This window comes from Nematolebias whitei, chromosome 19 (genome assembly GCF_014905685.2).
Source record: "Nematolebias whitei isolate Nwh7 chromosome 19, NemWhi1, whole genome shotgun sequence".
NCBI classification, from domain to species: domain Eukaryota; kingdom Metazoa; phylum Chordata; class Actinopteri; order Cyprinodontiformes; family Rivulidae; genus Nematolebias; species Nematolebias whitei.
In genome coordinates, this window is record NC_056516.1 from 38,002,182 (window position 1) to 38,013,623 (window position 11,442).

General features: G+C 41.6%; 1 protein-coding gene across 1 annotated transcript in view; it reads left to right on the forward strand.

Annotated features, from left to right (window-relative positions):
* cica (capicua transcriptional repressor a) overlaps window positions 1–11,221 on the forward strand; it is a 45,299-nt gene extending 34,078 nt beyond the window's left edge. Inside the window, exons 13-22 of the mRNA XM_037693497.1 lie at window positions 940–1,082; window positions 2,431–2,588; window positions 2,677–2,920; window positions 3,001–3,277; window positions 3,615–3,784; window positions 4,981–5,126; window positions 6,906–7,057; window positions 8,724–8,858; window positions 8,930–9,055; window positions 10,432–11,221. Coding sequence (XP_037549425.1) covers window positions 940–1,082; window positions 2,431–2,588; window positions 2,677–2,920; window positions 3,001–3,277; window positions 3,615–3,784; window positions 4,981–5,126; window positions 6,906–7,057; window positions 8,724–8,858; window positions 8,930–9,055; window positions 10,432–10,694 — 1,814 coding nt within the window. The 3' untranslated portion in view covers window positions 10,695–11,221. The remainder of the gene's footprint in view (window positions 1–939; window positions 1,083–2,430; window positions 2,589–2,676; window positions 2,921–3,000; window positions 3,278–3,614; window positions 3,785–4,980; window positions 5,127–6,905; window positions 7,058–8,723; window positions 8,859–8,929; window positions 9,056–10,431) is intronic.
* Window positions 11,222–11,442: the final 221 nt, after the last annotated feature.

Here is an 11,442-nt window from a genome sequence, read left to right on the forward strand (position 1 = left end):
ACCAGTTGTTGGAAGTTTTGGAGGATCTGAGGAGACCAGTTGTTGGAGGTTTCAGAGGGAACATTGTCCCATTCCAGTCTGATGGTGATTCAAACAGTTCAACAGTTCTGGGTCTTTGTTCATTGATTTCTTTGCTGGAGAGAAGCAGATGTTCTAAAATCATTTACACTTTTAATGGAGCCTTTCCAGATGTGCAAGCTGACCGTGCCAGATGCACCAATGAACCCCTATACCATCAGAGAGGCAGGCTTTTGAACTGTGCTCTGATAACAGGTAGGGTCTTTCCATTTTACTCTGTGGTTTCCAAACAGGACTTCAGACCTGTCTGACCTCAGAACAGTTCTGGACTTCACCTCAGTCCGTTTAAAACGAGCGGTCCAGAGAAGACCGCAGCAGTTCTGGAACCCTTTGCGCTCAGAGCTTTCTACAGATTCTTCAGCTCTTTTGTTGGGGGCTCTGCCTGCTGAACCTCTGCCCATCTCTACTTTTAAAAAGCTCAGACCTCTTGCTGGCCTGTTGCCAGTTTACCTCATCTGTAGCAAGAAGCTCCTCCAGCTGTTAATTATTTGTTCCACTCACTTTGGCAGCCTTTTTGTTGCTCAGTTCCAGCTTCTTTTAAGACATTTTGCTGCTATAAAATCAAAATTACAATTTTTCCTCATTAAAGGCTAAAATTTCTTAGTTTAAATGTTTGATGTGTTAATTCCATTGTGAATAAAATACGGGTTTGTAAGATTTTAAATGCATGCATGTATTTGGAACTGAGGTTGTAGAAAGGTTTATAATTTCACAGAGAAACACCTCCACCATGAGCACCCACCGCCCACCCACACCGTCAGAACCCTCTGTTCCTAAGAATCAGAAGCACCTGAAGTATCCTCTCCCCTCGTCTCTGCTCCTTACGAGCTGCTCACTTCTCCGTTTCTCTTCTCTCATTAGTCCAAACCCAGTCGCCGGTCCTGCAGAGCAAGATGCTGGTTCCCATAGCAACAGTGAGGACGGGGTCTACGCCTCCTCAGCCTTCCATTTCCCTGGTGGCTCCGCCCCTTCCTGTGCAGAATGGCTCTGCAGCAGGAAACAAGGTGAGAGCTTCCTGTTTCCTGACAGGTGTTTCATTGTGCAAAAGTCCTAATCCAGCCCAAAGTTTTTAATTTCCCCCATAGTAGAGATTTTCTTGAAGAAAAGGCTTTCTGAAACTCTCTCAAAGATTTAATTTAAACTTAATTTCCACCTATTTTCAGCCCTTGTTTTCAACTATTTTTAGTAGAATTAATTCAACCTTTATTTATACAGTTTAGTCTCATTGAGTCACGAGGACTCATTATCACGAGAGACCTGTTTTAAAAACCACAGATGAGGTTCACACGACAATAAAACGATCATAAAAAGAATGACTCATGAATCTTTCAGCTCTAAAACGACTCCTAAACTCAGGAGATGAACCAGAGTCGCGTTGACACAAATTAGACTAATTAAAGGTTAAATTGGGTCTTTGGGTTCTTTACCAGCAGCCTGTCTCAAAAACAAAATAAATTTACACTTTTTTAGTTTAATAATAAAATACAAAAACACAGTTTGACAGAGAAGATAAGAGTTTTTATCCAAAACTTTGATTAATAAAAGTTCAATTCTTTACATATTTCTCTAAGTTCAGGACAAACACAAGTTCTGCTGCTGTGTGCTGATGGTGCATTCAGTGACAAATGGAAAATCAGAATTTCCAGCTTTGAATTGAAACAAGCACCAAGACGAGAGGCTATATTTTCTAGTCCAGGTGAAATACATCATAGAAAGTGAAGTTAGGATTTTGTTGGTTAATAAAAGGGGCAGTGAATGCAGCATGATTTAAAGTAAATTGGAGTGGAGATGAAGACGAAGAAGCTGGGCGGTAAACTGCAGGAATGACAAAAAGACGACAATCTGAACCGATATTTTCAGACCTAAACAAAGTGACAAAGTTGTTACAACAGGTTTTTTTATAAATAAGGAAATTATTCCAGGTAACAGTCTAACACACACTTTTAGTTTTTAAATGCTTAAGGATGTTTTAGAAACGCGCCTGAAACGCAGAGAAATAGTCCTTGAACTCATCAAAGCGTGCTCCAAAAGCAAAAGGAAAACTGATTTTTTTTTACACAATTTTTTTGTAATTTTTTTGGGTTTAAAGGGACTGAAAGAGGCGCATGCTGTCACACATTTGAAAACCGTTTTAGTAAATGTTAAAGTTATTCCAGATAACAGTCTGAACTTAAACGTTGGACTTTTTAAAGCAGCGTCGGCGCTGTAAGAATAAACGCCCTCGCTTAGAATAACAGACAAAAGTTTATTTCAGGGTATGTTTAAGATTTTATTTAATAATTTATTTTAAAGCTCTTCCAGTAAGAACTTTATTTAGTCTTTTCCTGGTCCTCCCTCCGTTCTCCTCAGCAGATCGTCCAGATCGCTCCCTTGTCTGTTGTGCAGGCCAAAGTTCATCCTGCTGCTGCCGCCGTGCACCCTGGGAGTCCCTTCCCTGTTTCCATGGCGACAGTGATGGCTCCTGGTGCTGCCCCTCCACAGACGGTCCTTCTAACCTCCCCACCCGCCAGGTCACTAACACAAAATATTTAGAAAAAGTAGGCCAGTTTGAGCTCGTGTGAACTTTCCTTATCATCTCTTACATTTGTCTCCATCCAGGATCACCTACGTCCAGTCCAACCCAGGCGTAACCACGGCAACGTCCCAACAAGGTGCACAGCCCCAAGGTCCCGCGTACCTCCCGTCACACCTTGCTGCCCTGGGCTTCACCGCCATCGCCCCGGTGGGACAGACCCTGGTCCAGCCCATCGTCGGTCAGCCGCCGCTGTTGGCTCCGGCTCCGCCCCTGAGCTGTCAATCACAGACTCCCCTGGCTCAGGCAGCAGCAACCGCCGGCCGTCAAGTAAAGAAAAACAGAAACTTCTAGTATGTTTTTTTCATGAATCCACTGATTAAACCCCAAACCTGCTTGGTTTCCTTCAGGTTCTAACAGCCATCTATCCCGCCGCTCAAACCGTTGCTCTGGCGACCGGCGTGGTCTCGATGGCGGCCGTGCCGCCTGCGCTGGCCGCTGCAGCTCAGGACTCGGCAAACCCACCTTCCCCGCTGGCCAAAGGGTCAGCGGCGCCGACCTCTCAGCCTGGAACAGGAGTGGAGGTCAAGGTGAAGCAGGAGAGCCAGCTGGACACTGAAACTGACGGGTCGTCCATCTGTGACCCGAGCTCCTCGATGGGCAGCTTTGGAGCTGCCGGTCCTGCAGGTACGGGCTCTAAAGTCCAGTTCATGAAGTTTACAGGTGAAGTCTGCAGCCATCGTGATGAAAGAGACATTTTAGATTCACCTCCTAAATTTATGAGCTGGAGTTGAGTCCAGTACCGGCTGGTTTTGTTGTGGCAGACTTGAATTTTGAGCGAGTTTCAGTGATTTTTTGCAAACTTGTGTGATGCAGACACCCAGAGTTCCTGGGGGGGTGGGGGGGGATGCAACGTAAAGGCTGACACCGCACGGATGTTGGAAAGTTTAGTCAGTGAGGAGTGAAACCTCTTTCTGTGTTTTTGCTTCAAAAATCAAAAAGCTTCATATTTTACATGTTCCAGTTAAAAAAGAGGACGACATCGGTCTGAACATCAAAGAAGAAGATACGGGAGATGAAACCAGGGGAGAGAAGCAAAGTGAGACCGATGAAGAGCCAGACGGAGTGACGAAGCAGAGCGGAGAGAAGAAAGGAGCCAAAGAGACGGAGAACGACGAGCACGGCAGCAAAGAGGTGAAAACATCTGGAAATAAACGCCCAGCTTCAGTTTGACTAATGCCCAGAAGTTTAAACGAAGGCTAAACTCTGAATCAAAGAAAATTATTCTCACAAGCAGGTTTTTAAGTTTGAGCCTCGTCAGACGAGAGAAAATTTAAATTACAACTGAAAACAAACGGAGAGTAAAATTATTGTCTGTGAAGTTACAGCCGATGACGTCACTGAAATTTGATAAAGAAGCTGAAGCTGAGTTAAAGCTACAAGAAACAGAACGCTAGCTAAAAGATAAATGTAGTAAAACGCAGGCTAAAAGCAATAAAAGGTCAGTTAAAAGCAAAAAATATCAAAAGTATCAAGGCTAGCTAGAAGCTATAAGTAGCCAAAGGTTATCTAACAGCTAAAAGTAACAGAATAGTGGCTTAAATCTGAAAGTATAAAACAAGTTCAGTGTCAAAAAGCTTTCTAACGGTATCAGAAAGCTGGCTAAATGTAGTAAAAGGCTAGCTAAAAGGTAAAAATATCAAATTTGTAGTTAAAAGTAGCAGAAGGCTAATCTAAATAAATGATCAAAAGTCTTATCTAAATGTAGTAAAATTAGTAAAGCTGGCTGAAAGCTAAAGTAGCTAAAGGCTCTCTAGCCTAAGCTAAAAGGAAATAAACAAAGAAAGCGTGGCTAAAGAAAAGTAATATGAGAAACATTTGAATAAACGTTTAAATTTTGTGAAAATTATAAAAGTTACAGCAGCCAAACATCACAGCCCCATCTCCAGAACGAGCCGAACATTTTGACACACGAACGGGTGAAATATCACAAACTATGCAGAATTATTTAGACTGAAGATAAAACCGTACAAATGAATAAAAACAGAAAAAACAGCTTCATAAATGTTGAATCTTCATTAAAAGATGGCTTCAGACTTTTTGCACATTAAATAAAAACTTATTGAAAGTTTAAGTCAGGTGATTTTTCTTTAGAGTGTAAAAGATGCTCTGATGATTTTATTTTAATTTAATTTGAATTTAGCAACAAAAACAAAGTCCCGTTTGCAGTTAATTCAAGGTCTACTTTAGTTTGTTTGATAAAGAGACAGAAAATGTTCAGATTTTATTTACTTGCAGGAGATTTTTAGTTTATTTCTTGTGTCAAACGACATTAAGTCATAAAACGCAACAAACGGCTCCTCTGACCCGTCTGAACGTCTCTTCTCCAGGCTGGACCTCGCTCCCCACCTCCTCCTCCACCCTCAGGTTTGGACCCACCTCCCCCTCCACCAGCAGAAAGAGAAGCTCCCTCTACCTCCAAGAAGATCAAGTTTCGACCCCCTCCGCTCAAAAAGACGCCCGACTCCCACGACAAGTGAGAAACCTTAAATCGTTTGACGTCCAAAGAAACTTCAGAGATCTGAACTTGAGAGGAAACGAGGATCTGAAACGTTCTGTCATAATTTCTGTTTTTAAACTTTATGATCTAATCAGAGCAAATTTAAACGAATCCTTCTGGTCATTCTGTAAATCTGTTAAAAACGAGAACAATCTGAATTTTCTGTAAAAATCCAGATTGAATGCTTGGAGCTGAACGACTTATCTGAAATAACTGAGGTAACGAGCAGACGCTAATAATAGCTTCAGTAGCTCAAAGCTGAAAATGGCAAAACCATATCTAAAATATAAAGCTAGAAAAACTAGCTGAAAGCAAATATTAGCTAAACTTTAGCTTAAAACAAAAAGTAGCATAGAAGTTGCTTGAAGTTTACTGTAGCGTTACAGCAACTAAAACACTAAAATTAACAATATCATAAGTAAAAACTACATTTTTTTTAATGGTAGCTAAAAGCTAATTGCAACAAAATCATAATTAAAGCAAAACATTACAGTAGTAGAATTGTAGCTAAAAGCTAAATTAGGCGTGGCTGTTGGTAATAGTCACCAAAACCACACCTAAATATAAAAATTTGAAGAAATAGCTAAAACCAAAACATGCATGCTAGGTTGCCTTCAGGCCCAGGCAAAAGATCTCATTGGGATTTGCCTGGTTAAATAAAGGTTAATAAATAAATAAGACACAATTAGCTAAACTTTAGCTTTATGCAAAATGTAGCACAACAGTTCCTTAACATTTACTGTTGCAAAACATTAGTTTCAATGCTAAAATTAGCAATATCGTAGCTAAAAGCTGAACCATAGCCAAAGCTAAAATTAGGAGAACTGAAGCAAAAGTCAAAATCTGCAAGGCAGTAGCTAAAAGCTAAATGCAACAAACATAATTGAGGCAAAAAAAAAGAATAAAGTTGTAGCTAAAAGCTAAATAAGGCATGGTTGTTGGTAAAACTGAATTTGGCAAAACCACATCTAAATGTTAAAATTAGAAAAACTGTAGCTAAAAGCCAAAATTAGCTAAACTTTAGCTTTATACATAATGTAGTACAACAGTTCCTTAACATTGACTGTTGTAAAACAGTAGTTTAAAGCTAAAATTAGCAATATCATAGCTAAAAGCTAAACAATAGTTGAAACTAAAATTAGGAGAACTGAAGCTAAAAGTCTAAATCTTCAAGGCAGTAGCTAAAAGCTAAAAGTAGATAAAAATAGAGCCTGTATGCTGAAGCAGATTTAAAAGATGGTTGTTTTTAAGAAATTGAAGCGATGATGTATTTCTTTGTTAAATGATTCAGAAAGTTTAAAAGTTACTAAACCTAAACTTCGTAGCACAGCTTCCTGATCAAGCCAAACGTTTTAATAAATGAGCGGTTAAATTGGCGCCAAGCTCGTGGGTGTGGCTTGATTAAAATGAACGTATGTGATTCTGACTCGGCGTTCGCAGAATCGTCGGAACAGATTCCTCAGAGCTCCCGTTGATTTTCTTCTGTCAGTTTGGCACGAAGCAGCTCGAGGAGGAGACGCAGCGCTCCCATCTGTTGGCTCTCTTACCAAGCGCAGTCTCAGAACCCTTTCAGAGCAAACTTTCAGCTGCGTGAGATCACGGTGGGAACTCTGTTGACTGAGTGGGCAGAGCGCCGCAGCCTTTGGTTAGACAGAACGAAGGAGGCCGCGGAGACGGCGGCTGAAGCCTGCAGGGACGACGACGTGCACGCAGCGTCAGCATGGACTGATGTGGCGGCGCCGTTTGTGTCTGCAGGGTCTTGTCGGAGACGTACTTCGAGGAGCGTTTCGCGGAGCTTCCCGAGTTCAACCCCGAGGACGTCCTTCCCTCGCCGACGCTTCAGAGTCTGGCCACCTCACCCAGAGCCATCCTGGGGAGCTACCGCAAGAAGAGGCGCAACTCCACGGGTGAGGCGGAGCAACTGCGGGACTGCTTTTCTTGTTTTTATTCATTATTGAACTACTACAGACTTTGTGCTTCTTTATTTAGCTGTTTATTTATGTCCAAACGTTCAGTGCATTCATGAGCTGTGTTTTGGCTTTTGTTCTTTGTAACTTTTATACTTTTCAAAGTATTTAACTTTATTTACAAATATTCTCCCCATAGGAATACATAGATCTTTTCAGTTTCTTTAAACAAAATCTCTGAAATTTGCATCTATTTGCTCTAGTTTTACCTTCTTATGCTACTTTTACCTTGTTGCTAGCCTTTTGCTACTTCTTACCTTCTAACTACCCTCTTGCTAGTTTTAGCTTAATGTTCAACTTACATTCTGTTACTTTTAGATTTGTTATTTTTGGTAATTTTAGCTATGCTTTTGTTAGTTTTAGCTAATCTTTTACTTCTTTTATGTAGTGATTTGCGTTTTGCTGCTTTTAGTTGTTTACTACCTTTTAGCTTGTTTTAGCTAACATTCTAATGTGTTTGGCTTTTAGCGAACATTTTGCTTGTAGCTTTACTTTTGTTAATTTTAGTTAACCATGGGATGCTTTTAGATTGTGTCATTATACTTTTAGATTTTTTTTCATTCATTCAACCTTTATTTATACAGGTTAGTGAGAACTCATTTATAAGAGAGACCTGTTTTAGCTAACATTCTGCAATTTTTAGATTTTTAGCTGTCCCATGCTACTTTTCGCTTTTAGCTAACATTCTGCAATTTTTTTAATTTTAGCTAACCACATGCTACTTTTAGCTAACATTCAGCTGCTTATATTTAGCTAACCACATGCTACTTTTAGCTAACATTCAGCTACATTTAGATTTTTACATTCCATGTGCTACCATTAGCTTTTAGCTAACGTTCTGCTAGTTTTATATTTTTAGCTAGCCTCATTCTACTTTTAGCTTTCATCTCTACTACTTTTACATTTTAGCTAGTCCCATGTTATTTTAGCTTTTAGCTAACATTCTACTACTTTCATCTTTTTGCTAACAATTTGATGCTTTTAATGTTTTACTTTTAATTTGCACCCAAACTCTTGCTACGTTTTTCTTCTTACAGCCGTTCAACTACTTTTAGCTGTTAGCTATCGTATAGCTTCTTTTTGTTTTATTTGGTGCCTTCTTACTTTGTCATATCTCCTACATAAAACACCTTTGAAAGATAAATATTTACATTTGTAGTAGAGTTCTGCTGCTAATGGCTGAAGAGTTTTAAACTCTAGCCTAGTTTCCACAGTGACAGTTTAAAGCTCAACTTTTGTCTACATTTCTTACTGCCTTTCCAAAAGGTGGGAATCACCATGGCAACGAGTGCCTCAGAAGTTTGAGTCGCTGACTCTTTCTTACATTTTTCTGTTTTTAGCTCACTGATTATAACTTCTAAATTAAGAACTTTATGGTACTTTGTAAAGAATTTAGTTCCTAATGTCCAAAAAAGTGTTCAACTCTACCTTTTAAAATAAGAGCTCCCAAATTACCTTCAAAATAAGAGTATTCTAAAAGCACCTTCTAAAGTCCTAATCGGGCCAAAATGACAAACTAAAGTTGGGTTTGAGCAGTAGCTTCGTTGGCAGCCTTTAAAGATTTGTTTAGTCATTTGTAATCGTTTAATTCTCTGACTCCATCCAGACCTCGATGTGTCAGCAGAAGACCCGAGCTCCCCGCGGAGAAAGACCCGTCGTCTCTCCAGCTGCAGCTCGGAGCCTAACACCCCGAAGAGCGCCGCCAAGTGTGAAGGAGACATCTTCACCTTTGACAGAACAGGTCCATCAGCGCCAGGTGGAGATCTTTGCGCAGGCTCCCACAGTCCTCTTAACACCTTTCTGTCCAACCAGGTCTGGAAGCCGAGGTTCCTCTGGGAGACCTGGACAGGGTTCCATACTCATCTCTGCGTAGGACGCTGGATCAACGCCGAGCGCTGGTCATGCAGCTGTTTCAGGAACACGGCTTCTTTCCATCAGGTAGACTTAACACGGAGAGAACGACCAATAGGAGTGGAGATTTAAACCAGTACTGAATGAAAGTCCAAGAACTTTCAGACGTGGTCGGACAACCACAACCCTAATCCTGAAAAGGTCTCATTGACCCCGATATGATTCACAGTGGAACACGGCAAACACATCACATCTTGAAATTAAGAAATGTTGCTATTTTTAGGAACAAAGTTAGAAAATTTACACTTTTGTTGCAGGAACACGTCTCTTTGAAGTCGTTAATGGTCCATGTTTCCCTCCGTGAAGCATCCCTTCTTCTTTTAACATCAGTCTGTAAACGTTTTAAGACCTGAGGAGACCAGTGCTTGGAGGTTTTGGGGAACATGAGGAGACAAGTGGTTGGAGGTTTTGGGGAACATGAGGAGACCAGTGGTTGGAGGTTTTGGGGAACATGAGGAGACCAGTGGTTGGAGGTTTTGGGGAACCTGAGGAGACCAGTGGTTGGAGGTTTTGGAGGGAACGTTGTCCCATTCTGGTCTGATGGGGAACTCTGTTTGTCATCCAGCCCTGGATCTTTGCTGGATGGGAGCAGATGTTCTAAAACCTGTAGATACTTTTCTGCATTGATGGAGTCTTTCCAGATGTGTAAGCTGTCCATGCCAGAGGCACTTATGCACCCCAATACCAACAGAGAGGCAGGCATTTGAACAGTCCCTCATTAGTAAAGAGGACGTGGCGTCCATGGTTTTCAAACAGAACTTCAGATTTGTACCCGTCTGACCTCGGAACAGTTCTGGACTTCACCTCGGTCCATTTGAATGAGATGAGAATGAACATTGATGAGATCATGAGCTGATGGAGATTCAAAGTCTTCACAGATTTCCATTCATGGACTTTGTTCTGAAATCGTTTCAGCCTTTTGTTGCTCCTGGTCCAACTTTTTACAGCGTTGCTTCCATAAAATTCAAAATGATCTTTTTTCCTCCTGGTCTCTTAGTTTCGACACTTGACATGTTTACGATGTTCCACTGTGAATTAAATACGGGCGTAGCAGAATTCATCGTTGGTTTTTTGAGACATTTTTTGAATTGGGGTTAAAGTTTCTCCCTCGTCGTAACGCCTCCATTCCTTGATGATGAGGAGTGATGAAGAGTTTCAGGTGTTGTTTTGTCCTGTTCTTGCAAACTTTCCTTAAGTTGTCCAACGGTACGAGGTCGTCGCTCTGAGCACAAAACTAACCAAGAACAAATATAACTCATGTCTCAGCATCATCAACTTCATAAATGAACACTTTGATCAAAGTAAATATAATAATAAAGGCAAACTAAAGCTCTAATAATTTTTTATCATGTTTTTCACACCAGTCTGTTGTGTGTGTCGTCTTCGTTTGTCCCCGTCTGCAGCTCAGGCCACGGCGGCCTTCCAGGCGCGCCACTCGGACACCTTCCCCACCAAGGTGTGTCTCCAGCTGAAGATCCGCGAAGTGCGTCAGAAGATCATGCAGACGGCCACGCCCGGGTCCCTGGAACTCGGAGGGCTATTCGAAGCCAGCCGCTCCCCGTCTCACCACTCCTCTTCCAATCAGTCGGTGCGGGAGGACGGAGGGACGGAGCAGCAGGGAGACAAAGGCCCGAGCACGGAGGAGCCGAGACACGACGAATCGTAAACTGGAGACCAGAAAAAAAATCACAATGGTGTGTGAACCAGCTCGACGGAGAGCGTTCCTCTGGCTTTAACCTCCACTGACCTGGGCTAAGAGACGAGACGATTGAAACTCCTCAAGATGTTCTTCGATTGTCCACCAGACCTCTGAGTGTCCATCACATGCGAGTCATGATGAGTCAAGTGCTTCTTGTAGTTTTATTTTCCAACAACCCTGAATGTTTTAGTGGAAAACCCTGCCCAGGTCTGCAGTTTGAGCACGTTGTAGTTCGAGACACAAACTGTGGTCCACACTCTGTCTCCCTGGTACACACGCACGCACACGCGCGCGCACACACACACACACAGGGTTGGGCGGTTGGACAAATATGTCGACCATCAGTGATTGGATACAATCAGGTGAACGTTTGACTTTAAGGATAATATTTTATATTTTGCTCATTTCTTCGGACCCTTTGAACTCGAACACGTTAAAACACGCGATTGTGTTAAATCCTCGTTTATTTCCAGCAGCCTTGAACGTCCGGTCCAGTCCGATCCAGTCCGGTCCAGTGCCTGCTGACTGACCGGCTGTGGGAGCGCACCTTACACAGCAAGGCCGGCGTGATTTATTTATTTCTAATATTAATCCTATCATCATTTTAAAAATGACAAAATGTAGATAAACATATTTTAAGAGAAATATTCGTTTTAAAAAAAGTCTGAACGAGCAGCTGCGTCCAGAACAAAGAAAACAAAGTTTTATCTTTTGA